The 18,078-nt window shown below is 39.1% G+C and overlaps 2 protein-coding genes across 4 annotated transcripts; one reads left to right on the top strand and one right to left on the bottom strand.

The window, feature by feature from the left end:
- The first annotated feature begins 3,214 nt into the window (after positions 1–3,214).
- trip6 (thyroid hormone receptor interactor 6) lies at positions 3,215–15,242 on the top strand. 3 transcript variants are annotated; one of them, XM_037758799.1, is made up of 11 exons: positions 3,215–3,353; positions 8,379–8,571; positions 8,608–8,655; positions 9,391–9,494; positions 9,698–9,811; positions 9,897–10,490; positions 10,724–10,820; positions 10,917–11,086; positions 11,217–11,395; positions 11,518–11,638; positions 12,602–15,242. In XM_037758799.1, exons 2-11 carry the CDS (start codon positions 8,388–8,390, stop codon positions 12,731–12,733), a joined length of 1,743 nt encoding a protein of 580 aa, XP_037614727.1. In that variant the 5' UTR covers positions 3,215–3,353; positions 8,379–8,387; the 3' UTR covers positions 12,734–15,242. The 3 variants fall into 3 exon arrangements, with proteins under 3 accessions (XP_037614727.1, XP_037614725.1, XP_037614726.1); XM_037758797.1 differs by having other exon boundaries at positions 8,379–8,655; XM_037758798.1 differs by having other exon boundaries at positions 8,379–8,655; positions 10,727–10,820.
- Positions 15,243–16,177: 935 nt separating this feature from the next.
- Positions 16,178–17,656, bottom strand: sst5 (somatostatin 5). Its single transcript, XM_037758863.1, has 2 exons — positions 16,676–17,656; positions 16,178–16,579 (listed from the first exon to the last, which is right to left on the bottom strand). Exons 1-2 carry the CDS (start codon positions 16,793–16,795, stop codon positions 16,385–16,387), a joined length of 315 nt encoding a protein of 104 aa, XP_037614791.1. The 5' UTR covers positions 16,796–17,656; the 3' UTR covers positions 16,178–16,384.
- Positions 17,657–18,078: the final 422 nt, after the last annotated feature.

An 18,078-nucleotide genomic window follows, 5' to 3' on the forward strand; every position in this document is an offset into this window, starting at 1 on the left:
GGTCACGAAGAACTAAAAAACAAGTGGAAAGTCAGCTCATCCTCAGTGCAGCCGTGGGTTGGACAGTTAATTGAGACGCCGCAGAAGTGAACTATGAACTCATTGAACTGTATTTCCTTCACATCAAAGTATTTTACAGAAGGAGGCACTGAAGAAGGAGGAGAGGTTAACCGAGATAAGTGCTGCCTGCACAAAAAGCGAGGATTGCAGGACGAAGCAAGTGGACGGTTGATTGACAAAGAGAAAATTATTTTTATTTTCACTAATAAGATTCAGCTTTACCGCCAAAGAAAAACATGCATTTTTTAATTTTAAGCTGCAAATTGTGTTGTTTTTTCTACAGTGTATATCAACGTATCATCCCAACTCGTCATATACTGATGCTTTGTCAGACCCCTCGGCGTCACTTTTCTGTATACTGTTTGTAGTTTAAAGGTACAGTGTGTAGGATTTGCCGGCATCTAGTGTTGTGGTTGCAGATTGCAGCTAACTTGGTACCCCTTCGCTCACTCCTCCCTTTCCAAGTGCAAAACCACAGTAATGCCATCCGCCTCGCTCAGAGGCCATCCTTACCATAATAACACTACTTTAGGAGCAACGGAAGTCAGACGGCGGCTGGCGGTACCACGGTTTAGCACTCTGAGGCTCACGTTACCGCAGTTTCACAAGCATGTCAGAGAACTACGGTGGCTGCAGGTAACGTAAAAATGCTAAAGGCTCTCTATAGAACCAGTGTTTGGTTTGTCCATTCTGGGCTACTGTAGAGACATGGCAGAGCAACATGGCGGACTCCATATAGAGGAAACACTTCCTATGTAGATATGAAGGGCTCATTGTAAGCTAACAAAAACACAACGATTCTTAGTTTCAGGTGTTTTTATACGAATGAAAACATAGTTTTGAATATTATATTCAATTTCTGCTAATAGATCCTCTGAAATGTTACACACTGTTCCTTTAATGGGAAGAAAAAGTGTGTGTTATTGTAGAGAACAGTAGCTACTAGGAGACACTTCAATAGGGGTATAAAAGGATTTACTGAAACTAGTTTGGGCATCGTGTGCTTGGAGCCAGGTTCAACTGCATGCAGGTCTAGTTTAATTTTGAGCTGCAACTTGTAAAATAGTCAAATATCACTTGTAGATACGTTTATGTAAAGCAAATGTGTCAAACATGGAATAATAATCAGACAACATGACCATGTTTGGATATAAATCCTTTGAAAAATATGAATCGGAAGTGAAGTGTTTGTGTACAGCTTGTGCGCGTGTCCTTGTGCTTTTATTTGTTTGCATGGAGGTCCGACCAATTGTGTGCTTTGTAAAAAAAAAAAAAAAAAAAAGGAAAAACCATAAAGGAAAACAACGATTAAGAAAACAGAGAGGGAGATGGAGGTCTCGGCTACTTCCAGGCATTGTGAGAAGAACGGATGAGGAGGTTGGGGGGCGGTTGAGGAAAAGTGAGAACATTACTAAACAGGTTCAACCAATCGGCGGAAGCCATTGAGTCCATCCCGTTGGCAAGGCTTGGCAGCACTCACGGTGACTTCCTGCGTCTGTCGGTGCCCACCGAGCCTGTTATTGATCAAATGCAGAGCTGCAACTATTCACCATCAAATTGAAGAACTTTCTACAATGAAGAACAAACACACTTTTGTGAAATTTCAAAAGCAAAATGAAATATGTCAACATCTATTTAACTGCTGTCACTCCTCGTCAAACAGAACAAAGGCGGGGATTCCCCTTCTGTTGTGGTTTCCTGGTTTGCTGGACAGAACTATATTGTTTATCTGATAATGTATGGGTTGCTGAAGCCATGCTTTGACTTCAAATCCCCCAGTTGGTGCCAAAGATGTTGATGACTCCTGTAACAATAACAGATCTGCTGTTTAAACCGCCTCTTCCTGTGATTTCTGTGGACATATAAGGGCAAATAAGAGCTACTGGAAGGAGGAGCAGGAGGAGGAGGAAGCGGGGATATCCCAGGGAGCAGCCTTGGCTGTTCTTCCACATATTGGCAGAGAAATTAAAAATAAATAATGTAGTTATGAAGCCCTTTCTTTGATGAAGCGCCTCAGGGGAAGCAGCGGGCCTCCAACATGGTGCTGGGTGGAGTGGGAGGAAGAAGAAGAAGGGAGGGGGGGGACAGCAGAAGGACAGTTGACCCAAATCTCATGAACCACAAAATAATAAAACCCCTTTGACCTCCATATTCACTGTCTGTTAGTGGTAAACAACTGGGAATATAGAGAAAACAAACTGTGTGCTCAATGCTTATCCCTCAAAACCCAGCAGTTAGCTGATGCAAAATAAAAAATAAAGCACATCATAAGTTGGTACAGCTCAGTTATCCTGAGTTTTCTGAGGTCAGATCGTTGTATAATATTTGCATAAGTGGCATTTTTTTGCAAAATGTAAAATGGATGTTGTCGGGGATAAACTGCTTCAAGAATATGCATGAATTTGGTAACTAATGTTCACAGGTTGACAAGGTTAAATAACATATTCATTATATATTTACTTGACATATTTGGTAAAGCCTTTTCTTCATTATTATTTCATTTTAACTGGAAAGCCTAAGTACAGTATCTACTCTGCTATATGCACTTATTAGAACATAATCTGTCTTTTATTAAACTTTGATGCACCCATACACTTAATTTTTTTAAAAGCATTTTTTAAAGAATTATTTTTATTAGCAAAAGGCTTATTTTACAATTAAATTCCAACGTGTACCAACATTTCTTTTGTTATTAAAACAATTGTATTTTTGCTTTATTTAATCGTATTTCAATAGATTTTTTGCAGGGATTTTTTTAACATAATCTTCAGCCCAAAATATATAATATATGTTGTATATGTATATACAGTATATATAAATATAATATATATAATATAATATGTATATATATATATATAAAAGTTTTTTTTATTCTGTTTTTATACCCTGGTCTTTAAGAAATTACACTTTATTCCAGCTGTATTTTTGCTTTATTTAATCATATTTCAATATTTTTTATTTTTTATTTTTTAAACATAAACTTCAGCCTAAAAAGCAAAACAAAAAAAAACAAAAAAAAAAAAATATATATATATATATATATATTTTTTTTTAATACATTTAATTTATGGTTAAAGGTATGGGGTTTTACAATAAAAAACAAACATGTTAGTATTTATAATATGGATTTATTTATCATAAATGCATGTGACAGACCCCCCACCTCTCAACACACACACGCGCACGCACACACACACAGAGACAGAGAGCAGCAGTTACGTCACACGTCGGGAATGCAGTGAGGAGCTGCTGCTGCTGCTGCTGCTGCTACAGGCCTCAGGATCCGTCACAAAGTAGGTTAACCACGCTAAATATACAAGAAAGTCCTCTCTGGACAACTTCCCCTGACCTTTGAGCGTGTATATGGAGGCGTAGACTGTGTTTGTGGGGCTCATTTGGGCGGTAGGTGTCTGTTATTTCATTGTTTCCTCTTCTGGTTGTTGTGTTGAAGTTAGCCTTGGAGGTAACTCTGCTCTAGCTCTGCTGCTGCTCCACTTCAAAACCAGGCTAGCAAACAACAGACCCTGTTATTAAAGTTAATTATTGCTAATTATGCTTCATTGTGGCTTGTTATATTACTTAAGTGGTATGTTTTACACATGTGTGACGCACAAAAGGACAGATTTGGAGGAACAACTGAGCAGTTATAGCCTCTCTAGTCATTATTGGTGTGTTGTAGATGAGACTGAAGGGAAGAGGAGAGTCACTGTAAAGGGACTGTAAAAGGTAGGAGATGATAATACACTATGTTGCTAATGTTTAGATATGGTTTTGATACTATTACTTTACCCATAATGACTTAAATCCTGTTGTCTTCCTGTTATTTTGCTCAATAAGCTACATTAAAGCTACATTGTGTCAAGCCAGCCAGCACCTCGCCTTCAAAATAAAAGCATGAAAATACCACAATTGGTAAAGAATAATAAAACAGTGTGATTTTTTTATATATATAAAAGGATCCCCATTAGCTGATACCAATGGCACCAGCTAGTCTTCCTGGGGTCCGAAATCAAGTACATTTATCACATACATACTATATACAACATCATATTTCTTTCATTATCATTTTATTTTAACTGGTAGGCCTAAGTACAGTATCTACTCTGCTAAGTGCGCACTTATTAGAACATAATCTGACTTTTATTAAACTTTGATACACCCATACACTTGTTTTAATGTTTTTTTTGCTTTGTTTAAGTTTTTTTTTTTTTTTTTTTTTTTTTAAGAATTATTTTTATTTGCAAAAGGCTTATTTTACAATTCAATTCCAACGTGCATCAATATTTCTTTTATTAAAACAAATATTAAAACCAGAAAAATTAATTAAAATAAAATAACATAAGTAATTAATAATTATAGAAAAAGAAAAGGGAAAAAAAAGTGGTAATGATATTTTATTGTATTTGCATTTATCACATGCATACTATATACAACATCATATTTGTGTTACACTAATAACATTCAAATTTTCCAAACATATATAAATTTCCCATTCATACACATCTTCCACAACCATTTAGCCTCAAGGCCCCATCATCAGGGAAAAGGAACAAAAGAAAAACCATACATCACCATACAACACTGGACTATGGATCAGCTGCTTCAGTAATGTATTCTTAGATGGTATTTGAATGAGGATTTGTTAGAGGATTGACGGATGTAAAGAGGGCAGCTATTCCAGTGATTGATGGCATGTTAAATGACCGTCTTTTTTAAGGCATTAGATTTTGGGTGAGGTAACATGATTTGGCCATCACCTGCTGTTCTAGTGAAATGACTGTGAACGTCTCTGCATTTGGTAATTTGACTGTATAAAAACTTTGGTTTAGTAGAATAAATGCTGTTACTAAAGAATGTCGCTGTGCTTAAGGCGAGTCTTTTCTCTACTGGTAACCATGGCAGTTTATGATGCATGCTGTCTGTGTTCGTTCTGTGTATAAGTGAGTTATGAGTAAATAGAGAAAGCTTTTTTTTTTTTTTTTTTTTTTTTTACAATTATCCTTTGATATTGCAATGTATTGTTATTAATTGTTTTTTATTTGTTTGTTTGTTTTATTGACATAACCAACATGAATTACTTCTTTATTGTTTTCTTCCATTTACATGCATGTTCTTTTTTAAATATCTATATATTGTAATTTGCTTAATGAATTGTATATATGTCTATATATATATATATGTTTTTGTTTTTATTTTGTTCTTTTTTTTAATTTTTATTTATTATTGAATTGACGCTTTGGCAATATTGTTCACCTGACAGTCATGCCAATAAAGCAAATTGAATCGAAAGCATGCATTAAGTTTGCATTTGCTAGCAATCACTTCAACTGTGCTGTTTTTTTTATTTTTTATTAGTTTTCTGTGTTGCTGATGAAACGTTTAATGTAAGGCAAGGCAAGGCAGCTTTATTTGTAGAGCACATTTCAGCAACAGGGCAATTCAAAGTGCTTTACATAAACATTCAAGAACATTGCGACAAAGTGCAAAAGAACATTAAGACATAATTAAAACAGCTATAAAAACATAAAACATTAAAGATTAGAAAATAAAAACAAGCTAAAAATAAAAAGCTAGGATAGAAGCTAAAATAGAGTATAACACAAGCTCTAGTGCATTATAAGATCATTATCTGGATTAATAAAAGGAAGCAGCAAACAGGAAAGTTTGAAGCTTTGATTTAAAAGAACTCAGAGTTGGAGTTCCTGCAGGTTTCTGGGAGCTTGTTCCAGATATTTGGTGCATAAAAACTGAACGCTGCTTCTTCTGCATGTTTAGTTCTGACTCTGGGGACACAAAGCAGACCTGATCCAGATGACCTGAGAGGTCTGATGGTTCATAACATAGCAGAAGATCAGACATGTATTTTGGCCCTAAAACATTAAGTGCTTTGTAAACCAGCAGCGGTATTTTGAAGAATGTAGGACATTTTATTTTGAATTTAGAAAACACCGGATGTAGTCTTTGTTCATTTCCGTTTGCTTGACTCTTGTGACTGTCATCAACTTTGACATTTCATGAGCTGCTACTTCTCCTTTGCATCCAGCAAGAGATTCCAACCGAGATAATAGTGGGCAAATTCATTTTAAATTACATTAAAAACAATTGTCTTTAACACACAGTGATAAACATGTTGAGATTAATTTCCTGGCCCAGCCATCCTCGGATTTGAGTGTGTGCTCATCCGGATTCAGAGGCTTAAATCAAGTGGAGGTGGTGGTCACTCTTACCTCCACCTGGTCACTGTGTGATATCAGTCAAGACCATGCTGCTACTGCATGGTTTAATGGTAACTAGAGATAGAAATAATAAAAGAATACAAGTCAAAAACAAACCAAAAGGCTTAAATTCAAGCATTACATTTCTCTATGTCTACATCATCTCATCCATCATTATAATCCTCTTACCAACAAGGATTTATGACGGTCACACGACCCGCATACAATCAGTCTGAGTGGGCTGTTAATTTCTCCAATCTGACAATACAGATTTGTTTTGGCTTGTCCTTGTGCTTGCAGTCCATTTAGCTATTGTGTAAATCAGAAAGGATATAACAGTACATACTTAAGCTTGTTTCTTTTGTGCATGGAGAATTGATGACTCAATATCATTTTGTATTAATTGTTCACTCTATAAAATGGTAAATGTAATGCCAGATGTCCACCAGAAGGTTACCAGAGCACAAAGGGATGTCCTAAAATGTCTTAGTTAGTCTAACCTCCAGTAGTATTCAGTGCTGGAAGACGTATTCAGATCCTTTACTTAAGTAAAGTGACAATAGAGCAATGCAAAAATACTCCATTACAAGTCAAATTCCTGCATGAGTCCTAATTAAGAAAAGTATTAGCAGCAAAATATTATATATATTATTATATATGACATCATTAGATTAATAATAGTGAAGCATCACTGTTTAAGCAGCATGTTACTGTTTTAGCTGTTGGATGTGGAGATAGTTTGAACACCAGATAAATCTGTGATTATTAATGGGAGAGCAAAGAAGGAAAAGATTCTGATACACAAATCTGTTTTAAGTTTTTGGACGTTTTCTTTAATCTTTGATTTTTGGTGAAATATTGGATCATTTGAACAATGTGAGAAGTTTAAAGGGGAAAAAAGCAACTCATAGACATCTGAAATGTGACCCTGACTACACGCTGCTTTTTGTAAGACGTCAGAAGCCAAAAAAGTTGGAAACCACTGGATTAATTTTGAGCAATGTGTTGTATTTTAAAAGCTTGTTATATTATCCATTCTGTCAGATCTTAATCCGAAAGGTAACTAAAGCTATCAAATAAATGCAGTGGAGTAGAGAGTATAATATTTCCCTCTGAGATTTAGTAGAGATGAAGTATAAAGTACCATAAAAGGGAAATACTCAAAGTACATGTACCTCAAAATTGTATTTAAGTACAGTACTTGAGTTAATGTACTTGTCAGTATTGAATTTAGAAAGATATATGGGTAATGCATTATTAAAAATTGACCAATCAGCGCTTACTTTTTTGGATAAAAGCCCTAACCTCTGTTCTTTCTATCTTTAAGGATCTTATTTTCCTTGTTAGGTCATTTGTGACACTTTCTATACATCCCTGTCATCATATATATATCAGTGTATTTCCTTAAAGATCTCAATGAAGGCCCTCAGGTGCAAGTCAGCATTTTGTCGGCTCAGCTGTGTGCTGCAGCGTTGTTATTTATCCCACAGAGGATTCATAATATATTGTTATGAGCCAGGTGTTCACGAGTATACAGACACATATCATTACACAATATTTCCTGCCCTGTGTTTGTCCCCTGCTTCATTTGGAAATCAATGATACCAGTGTGTAAACACCCAAAGACAATAACCATTGTGGCGGATAACAGGCGACGGGGTAACCACAGATTTGCACCTGTTTGTGTCGTCCGTGTACGAGTTTGTTGTGTGCTGGAGACCTTTTTTTGCGTGAGTGTTTGTCTCAAAGGGCACAAACACACATTTTAGAGCAATGTGCGAGTGTGCTGGAAATCCCCGAGCCTCTCAGAATGGCTGCTCTCTTCCTGCTCCTCAACTAGAAGCCTATTGTTCAATGTGTGTGTCCCCGTTGCCATAGGAAACAAAGCCTGAAGCATCCCTTAGTTTCCATTGGTTATCTGCGACACAAATACACACAGCGGCCACAGCTGTGCTCATGCAAATTGTGGCGAAAAGATGAAAATCATGCATACTCACTCGACTGATATTAGCAGTCATATTACAATAATAATAAACGAAATAAACTTTATTAGTAGAGCAATATGACGGAAACATTTTCCTTTCTCTTTTTTTTTTATCTCAGAAGCCTGCCATGTCCGGTCCCACCTGGCTTCCACCGAGGACTCTGGATAGCCCCGAGCGAGCCGCCCCCCAGATGTCTCACCCTGCCGGGTCAGCAATCTACCGAGCGCCCAACAAGAAGGGGCCGTCCGACTTCCGGCCAAAATATGGCCCCTATGACCAGAATGGAGGAGGAGGAGGAAGAGGAGGAGGAGGTGGAGGAGGTGGAGGAGGAGGAGGAGGAGGAGGAGGAGGAGGAGGAGGGATGGCCAACAGGTACATGGCTACTGGACCCACAGGTAAGAAGACCACTAGTCACGACAAATACTGGAATCACTAATCACATCCAAATAAATACATTGATAGCATCACTTTATTTACTTTATCTCTGAATTAAAATGTGTGAAGCTTTTTGGCAGGATTTAGTTAACCTCATCCAAACTGGACATCCATTTACTCAAAAGTTTCCTCACAGTTATATTAAGTAAGTAAGTAAGTAAATTAATGTTGAACACAATCCATCTTCCACATTACAGCTATAAAACATAACACATCTGAGGCACAGACTGTGCCTTAAACACATCAAACATAAATCGCCCTCCTATGCAGCTGGTAGGCATTGAAGATAAACTGAGCTAGATGAAACACTTTGTCTGTAAAAAATACTGAAGTCTACATTCAACAGAAAATACATCAGGATATTCTGCAGACATTTGAAGGAAAAGCCTGTATCTAAGATTGGGATTTAATGGATAATAGAACAAAAAGTGCATTTCATTTTCGACCTCTCCCAGATCACACAGATGATTCTCCTCTGGAATTGAAGGGAAGAGTCCGTTTATAAGTTCTAAGTGTGTATTTACCAGTGTTTTCAGGTTTTTCCCCCTTAGCCCTCAATGTATCCAATCACATTAAGGAAATACCTATCTTCTGAAAATGTCTGTGTGCATTTTTTTTAAAGAATTTAGTCAAGTTTCTGTCCATTGATTGACTTTGGGAAAATATTTTTTTGACATCTGTTCTCTAATCTAAAGGTGGGCCCATTCATCATCCGTCGAGCGATCACTATTACTCCCCTCCCCACGGTCCCAAAGAAGACCGCAACTGGAGCCCTCACATGGACAGCTACGAGCTGATGGTGGGTGCATTTTCTCTGTAGCTTTGCTGATAATAAAAAAACATATTTGAGTCCTCCTTTTGGACCTCCGTCTTTAAAAGAAATCTGCAAGATATCACCTTCCAAACAGTGGACGGATCCTGGGAAAAGAGATGTTTTGATTAAATGCACACAGTCCTTGTGTATGTACTAACATGTGTTATGTTATGCTGTTCTGTTGTTAGCACCGCGGCCCTGAAAAGCCAGCGAACTATCACTCCAAAATCGACGCTGATATTGACTCCCTCACCAGTATGCTCGCTGATCTGGACAGCCACCCACAGGACTCCAGCACACAAGTAGGAAAATACAGTTTATTGATAATAAATGGAAGCAAATTCCGCCATCGGTACTTAATTATATACATTTTCTGCCTCCCCACAGCTGTACGACAACGTGCCTTACAACAAGTACCTCTCAGGAGATCACTACAAGCCTGTGCACCAGAGCGCACCCCCTCCTCAGGGTCGGCCATCCATGGGTTACCCCCCTCATCCCCAGAGCCAGTACCACCCGGCTCCCCGCTACCCCAACGAGCACCAGTCACCCCAGTATGCCACGTCCCACCAGCAGGACTACTACTCCGCCTCTCCCACCCCTAAGCCCTACCCTCAGCCCGTCCCGGCCTCCTACACCACCTCCTCCACTCCCACCGGGCCCAGATTCAGCGTCCAGGTCAAGACGGCGCAGCCCGTCACCTACTCCCAGACGGGGAGGCAGGCCGAACAGGCCTACACGCCGCCCCCTCCTCGGCAGCACGTGTCACGCCCCCCTCCCCAGACTCAGACGAGCTCGCAGGGCTGGTACCCTCCGCATCCCGGCTCACAAGCTCAGGAGATGCACTCTGAGGCGGTGTACAAGGGGGGCGGCGCAGGACCTGTAGGAAGAGTGAACCAGGTTCCGCTGTCCAAGAGAGGGATGGAGAATAATCAAACAGGGTCAGGGGCTGCACAGAGTCCTGCTTATCAGTCCAGCAAGGTAGGGACACAGATCCACATCTCACATTCAATTGTGGAAAGTTGATTTTATCTCACACACTCAAATGACGAGATCTAAATACTGTGTGAGCATTTATTATTCTAAATAAAAAGCATACACACAAGTATACTATCCTAAGGGCTGGGTATCATTTGACATCGTATGATATCTGCGTTTTATAAAAAATAATACTTTTTTCAATACCTTACTTTGTGATCTTTGTTTTCTTCCAGCAGGGGATAGCAACAACCCGGCCTGAAGAAGAGTTAGATCGACTCACCAAGAAGTTGGTATATGATATGAACCACCCCCCCGTAGAGGACTATTTTGGTACAGTCGCTGCTCGTTACATTAATGAGTTATGACACAGCAAAGTCTGTATTCTGGCATTCAAAATAGACAGACATATGACACTTTGACTTTCAGGCCGCTGTGCCCGCTGTGGTGACAACGTGGTCGGCGACGGCAGCGGCTGTATCGCCATGGAGCAGGTGTTCCATGTGGAGTGTTTCACGTGCATCACCTGCCACGCCCGTCTCCGAGGGCAACCCTTCTACGCCCTCGACAAGAAGAGCTACTGTGAGAGTTGTTACATTGTAAGTGAAGCATCAGTGCCTCACTCCATAGCTTTTATAGATATATCCTTATATATTATATCCTGGTTTATTGTACTTTTCTCTTCCCTACTCTGATCCACACACCTGTTTCTTCTTCTTCTCCTGTCAGAGTACATTAGAGCGCTGTTCAAAGTGCTCCAAGCCCATCCTGGACCGTATCCTGCGGGCCATGGGAAAGGCCTACCACCCTCGCTGCTTCACGTGTGTGGTTTGTAACTGCTGCTTGGACGGGGTGCCCTTCACCGTGGACGCAACCTCTCAGATACACTGCATAGATGACTTTCACAGGTATGAAGACATTCAAAACGCACATGATGTTAATCTTGATTTTCTTTCTAAGGTATGAAGATAAGTGACAGGCAGGCATGTCCACTAACTGTACCTGTTGATACTTTTTTCTCCCCGAACAGGAAGTACGCTCCTCGCTGTTCAGTTTGTGGCGAGCCCATCATGCCCGAGCAAGGCCAGGAGGAGACGGTGAGGATAGTAGCTCTGGACCGCAGCTTCCATGTCAACTGCTACATCTGTGAGGTGAGTCAACTGGACAAGATTATACAACACAACATACCAGGAACATCAGGACTCAGGAGGATTTAACACTTCTTATTTGATAGGTTTGAGAGTTTTAAGTTAGTGTAAGTTTTAGTTGAAGATTAAAGGACTGAAAAAAGCATTAAATGTTTAACACCAATGTGCAGTTATTTTTATTAAGGGCTATAGTTTTAACACAGGTAGAAGGAGATCACAGCAGGCACATTATATCAACCATTAAAGGCAAAATCACATCTTCATTACTGCAGTTAACCACTGACCTTTGAACTTTACACAACTGTAAAGTAAAGGGTTTCCTTTTTTAACTATTTAGGTATTTATTTAGGCATAATGTTAATAAGCCTCTAATTATGCAACATGCATACAAAAATCAAAAACTTGCCTGGAAAACATATCACCATATTCTCAGTTATAAATGGGAAAAAAAAGTCCTTTTATAACTGACTATTATTTTTTAATTTGTGTATTTTTTTCTACTTTTATTTTTACCTTTATGTATATAAACATATATTTTTTTGTTTATAATTTTATGTATTTATTTATGTATTGTTTTTTTCTCTCTTTTTTTTATTACATTATATACCGGGGTATATACAGTATATTTCACTTTTCAGTTTTTTATTTTTTTTATTTTTCTTATATATTTTTGGTTTGTCGTACCCATGTGCAATCTTGGGAGGGGCAAATAAGAGCCCTTTGTCGGACAGATATACATTCATGATATACATTTTTAGACATTTTTATACTTATGTTAAATGATCCATGTCCAGTATTACAGATGCATATAAATGCTAATGATTTGCTGCCATAATACATATAACCCCCAGTATATATTGGAGTGGTTTAGAGCACCCCAAATTCACTGGATTTCTTACATTTGACCCATATTAACGGGATGAGTCCACATGAGAGTGTTTTATCTGAAGTGTTTGTGTTCATCAGGAATGTGGCCTCCTGCTGTCCTCTGAAGGCGAAGGTCGAGGCTGTTACCCGCTGGACGGCCACATCTTGTGTAAGAGCTGCAGCGCTTGCCGCATCCAGGACCTCTCGGCCAAAATCTCCACTGACTGCTAACAAACCGTTTTGCGTCCGCTCGGCACACGACTCCACGGAAAGTCAACATATTACGCATTCTTGATGCCCCTTCTTTGCTCAAACTCGAGAGGTGCTTTTTCTTTTTCTTTTTTTCTTGGTTGCTCTGACTCTGACATAAACGTTGCTATAGCTCCCTCTGTTGGTATCCAGCTGTAATTTCATTTGAACATTTTCTGAGTCCTGATGGAGCAACCACCTCTCGAGTTTCCTTTCATTCAGATGTCCTACTACATTTCTTTCTTTTTTTTTTGGTACACAGCTGCCCCGTTTTCCACCTTTAGTTCAGTGTTAGTATGACAGTGGCCTGACCTGCAGGCAGCTTGGGCTCCACTTACCATTTATCGGTACTGCTCAACTATTAGCTCGCACATTATTATTATCGCTCTCAAAGACAATGAACGTATGGAAGGATGTCATAGATTTAGAACTGAAAGAGAAGCAGCATAAATGATAATTAGGCTAAATCCGTCTAAACGACGGGACCTGTACATTTTGTAAAACACTAAACGTCAAAAGTGCAGAACTGCCTCAAAACGAGCTTATTAAAAGCACATAATGCAACAACTGTGACTGTACATAACGGGCTGGTTTTGGTTTGACAATGAAAACTGTTCCCAACTGTTTTGGAAAGCATGTAGCCTTTAGTGCGGTGAATGTTTGCAGAGAAGTAGCCTCGTAGCAGGAGAAATGTAGACAAAAGGAATGTGTAGTTAACCATACAACCTTTTTTTTTTTTTTTTTTCTTTAGCTTTAATGAAATGCTATTTCAATATTTGCTAGAACAAATCTCTCATATATCTCAGCATTACAAGATCATGTTGTTTAGTTGTGAAAGGGATATTTTGGGTGATTTGAAGTGGGGTTGTATGAGGTACTTATCCGTAGTCAGTGTATTACCTACAGTAGATGACGGTCAGCGCGCCATCAGTTTGAAAAAGCAAAGCAATGTACTGCTGTGGACGGGGCCGGCAACAAAACGTATTTCGTACCCCCGTGTTCTGTGAGGTAAAATTACTGTTTTTTTCAATGGAGTCTGGTGGCTTTGGTGAGAGCATAGATTGATACAACGGCTTCAGTTCCCCGTCAAAAGGGAAGTCTGACGATGAGATAAAGCAATGAAAATATTCACTTAAACTGGTATAGATTTTTTTAGGTGAGTCTTTCTTTTAGGTGGCTAAAATACGTTTTGCTGTCGGCCCCGTCCACAGCAGTACATTGCTTTGCTTCCGTGCGGTAACTCCCGTCTGCTTCGCCAAACTGGAGGCGCGCCAACCGTCATCTACTGTAGGTAATACACCGACTATGGATAAGTACCTCATACAACCCCACTTCAAAAACACCCGAACCATCCCTTTAAATCGGAGCTCATAACAGGATTGTTGCCATTTTTTTGTTTAATCATCCAGAATAACATTTTTGAATGTCTACGAAACACAATCTTGCTTTGTTTTTTTTTAACATTTGTTGTTGGTTGATACTTGACTGTTACATTGAAGATGATGGTGCAATGAAGTCAAATGCTTTCTTTTTTTCTGTCTTAGGAAAACAGGGTGTTGGTCACTTTTGTGGCTTGAAAACATCCGATTGTGTGTTTGAGCCTCATGTGAAGAGTTTGTACGTGTGTCATTCGGAGGAAGTACGAAACTAAAATTATACTCCATTTAAAAGTAGGTAAATTTACATGACAAATACTGCTTATTCTTTACATTAGACAAAATAAAAGTGGAATTTAATGTGATGTATTTTTCCGCCCTAAAAAGATTGTGATATTGGAATACAACTCTTCACTTGCGGATTTGATGTTTGTTCATCCTTGCACTTATGCGGGCCGAGTTGTCACTCTCTGAGACTTTTTGGAGCTACCGTATTCGTTATGATTATGTTTAACCTCCGTCTTTCCGTCCTGATTTTGTATTTTGTAACTTAAAGGGCTAGAAATTTGAAAGCCTTATCTCAAGGATGTCATTCAGTTTCATAATAATCCTTTTTTTGAAACTGGGTTTGTCTGTGAATGCTTTTTTTTTTCTTTTTTTGATCATGCTAAAACGGTTCAGAGTCGCATTTTTCATCTCTTGTTTATTTATTTACTGTATTAATCTGCTTTTTATCATCAAGGATTTCATTCATGCTCAGTCAGAAGTGTCATTTTTTAAAATCCCGACCCATGCCAACTCTTGTGTCATACACCTTGAATCACATTTTGTTTTTGTTACGCAGTCATCCATTTATCGTCCTTACTGTGTGTTCAGTTTGAAATGCTTTGAATTGGAGCTTGTAGATCAAAGCCTGCGGTACAGCAGCAGATCTCTGTCCACTGATGAGGTCACACCGAGAAGAAGGAGGCCATTTTTTACAGAATTAACAGGTTGTTGAAGTGGAAATGGCAGTTTGTTACATTAATGGGGGAGCATGTTGAACACATGGGTGGATTTTTCTCCTAATACAGGTTGTAGTAACATAATCGATTATTAAAATGTCAACAAGTCAATCGATTTGTCACTCTTTATTTAAACACATCATGTTAAAAATTTAAAGGGGCAGTGCACCAATTAAGTTGCATTATGGGAAACGTAGGATCCAGTGTTTTAGGAGGTTTGACCCATACTTGAGGCTAAAAGTCAGGATATCTCAGACCTTGTTGCTTCAATTCTGATGATTCTTGTTTAAATGTATCTTTTATGATGGGTAATACAAAATTGCTGAAATACCCCTTTAAGATGGGAAAATATTAAAGGGGCAGTGCACCAATTTCACATGTCAAGTGCAATTAACTGGTTTAATAACTAGGAGAAAATGTTTGCAAAAAGCCTGTGTCAAAACATAGGGTGTGAAGTTTGAAAGACCAGATCACCAGGCAGGGAGGGTCTGAAAATATGCAATTAAGTTGCACTATGGGAAATGTAGGATCCAGTGTTTTGGGAGGTTTGACTCATACTTAAAATACAAAAAATCTCAGACCCTGCTGCTTCAATTCTGACAATTCTTATTTAAATGTATCTCTCTTAAGTATACAAACTTTATGGAAGTACAATAAAAAATCTGTGGAATATCCCTTTAAGATGGGTTAAAAATTTAAAGGGGCAGTGTACCAATTTTACATATCAAGTTTGCTCTACTAGTCGAATAACTAGTACAAAGTTTTAGCAAAAAGTGTGGAGTTTGAAAGACCAGAGCGCCAGGCAGGGAGGGTCTTAAAAATATGCAATTAAGATGCATTATGGGAAATGTAGGATCCAGTATTTTGGGAGGTTTTACCCATACATGAGACTAAAAGTCAGACCCTCCTGCTTCATTCCTGTAAATTGTTGTTTAAATGTATCTCTCATAACTCTCCAAACTACTGAAGTGCAATACAAAATCACAGGAATACCCCTTTAACATGGAAAAAAAACGGATAAATTAGGATATAGCCTGAGAAACATATCCTTTAAATCAGAAAACTTTATTTTAAACACTGTGTACATCCCTGCCAGTCTCAAAACATACAACCTTTTTTACAATTGCCAAAACATCTGTATATTTGGCACCTTGCAGTAAATGATCCAGTTACAACAAAATGAGCAAACGTGGATTAATTTATCCTTTAAAAAGTACATTTAAAAACAAAAGTACTCCGGCTGTTGTCTTGTGTTAACACGAGGTGAACGTCTTCCAGAAGAAGTTGCGGCAGCCTGCCTTCCGCTCCCTTTGGGTGAGGGGGAGATGTCGCCTCCGCATCACATCTTCCCTGACTCCCTCCTCTTCCTCTAGCTCGGGGCGCATCTCATCTGCTCTCGCTGCCATCAGCTCAGACACAAATGTCAGCATGAGCAAGTGAGCGAGATCCTAAAAGAGAACAGAAAGGGAACTAAATAAGCACTAAAAGACACACATTTGTTCCCCATGCAAGAAGCCAACTGTTAAACGCCACATCTCACTCACCTTGTCGCTTGCGAGATCTGCTCTCAGTGTCAGCATGTCTCTGCGTGGAGCGCCGCTGACCTGCACCAGCAGCACAGACGAAACAAACAAGGCCACAAGAATCACCTGAGAGCGAAGCATCTCCACCTCAAACAGCAAACAACAACAAGTCTTATATTCTCTTCTCAACTCTGATGATGTGCAAACAAGTCCAAAATATAACCAATCAGAGAAAGTGGGATGGTGGAAGAAGCTGACTGTTTGAGTAGGATGTGTTGAGCTGATAAATAGGCCTCTTCATCTCCTGATCCTCCTCATCCTCAAGCCAACAAAAGGATGTGATTGGTGGAGAAGAGTGGATGGCGAGGGAATGAGGAGGTGTGTGGTGAACAGAAGTGTCACCGGACGGGATAAAGGTCATCATTAGCCACGACGACATGAAACCAAACACGTCCAACTAAAACCTCCAAGATGTGACTTTTTGGTTGATTAGTAACTTAATAACTTCACATGTGCAATATTGAATCTCAAACTTAATGGTAACACATGACAACACCGCCTTCGTAGGGTGTCCTTGAACTCGACGTGAGGCCTGCGTGCTGTGCGGTGTTGTTAATGACACAATGTGACTCAAATGTTAATGAGGCTGCGAACCATCACTTTGAGTCAGTCGGAAATGAACACAGAGAACATCTAAATGTCAGACTGCAAACAAAACACTTGGTGTAAGTGTTTGAAAGAGGGACATCACATAATTAACATCTTGTTTCTTTTCCCTGAAGAACATGTCAGTAGTGAAGTCAAGTATCATTTTCACATCTCATTCTTTAAATACACAGTGACCTTTATTCCCACCGCAGGACTCTCGCTGATTACTCAGTCTTTAATCGTGACAGAACTTGACTTTAAGTAACATTTTCCAAGCAGTGAGGAAGGATGTGGTGACTGCAGGAGTCCAGCTGTGCTGCTCCGGACAATGAGAGGGGGGTCCGACGATCATCACACCTCCACCGCCTCCACATCTGTTGCTGCATGATTAAAAATAGTGTCAATGTGCCAACAGTTTGTCAGGGTTAATTAAACATCTCCAGCTAATGGTTAACAAGCAGCAATTCCTCCTGCTGATTTGCACATCACTCTATAGGGTTCTTCATTATTTTCAGTATTTTGTTCTACGTGTCAAGCTGGTGAGTCAAACATCTCAATGAGCACTATTCACATCTGAGCAGACTAATTATATTAAAGTCTTGGCAGTACACGTCATAGTTTCATACTAATACAAGTGAAAGATCAACAGTTTTCTGTCGAATCGGGTGTCAGGTGAGATTATCTAGACTCTTCTTTGCCTTTCCTGTTCTCAGTTTGTATCTTGTATGGAGGACCAAAAGAGTCACGTAAATAGTAATAGAGCATTTAACTGATTA

This window comes from Sebastes umbrosus, chromosome 22 (genome assembly GCF_015220745.1).
Source record: "Sebastes umbrosus isolate fSebUmb1 chromosome 22, fSebUmb1.pri, whole genome shotgun sequence".
NCBI lineage: Eukaryota > Metazoa > Chordata > Actinopteri > Perciformes > Sebastidae > Sebastes > Sebastes umbrosus.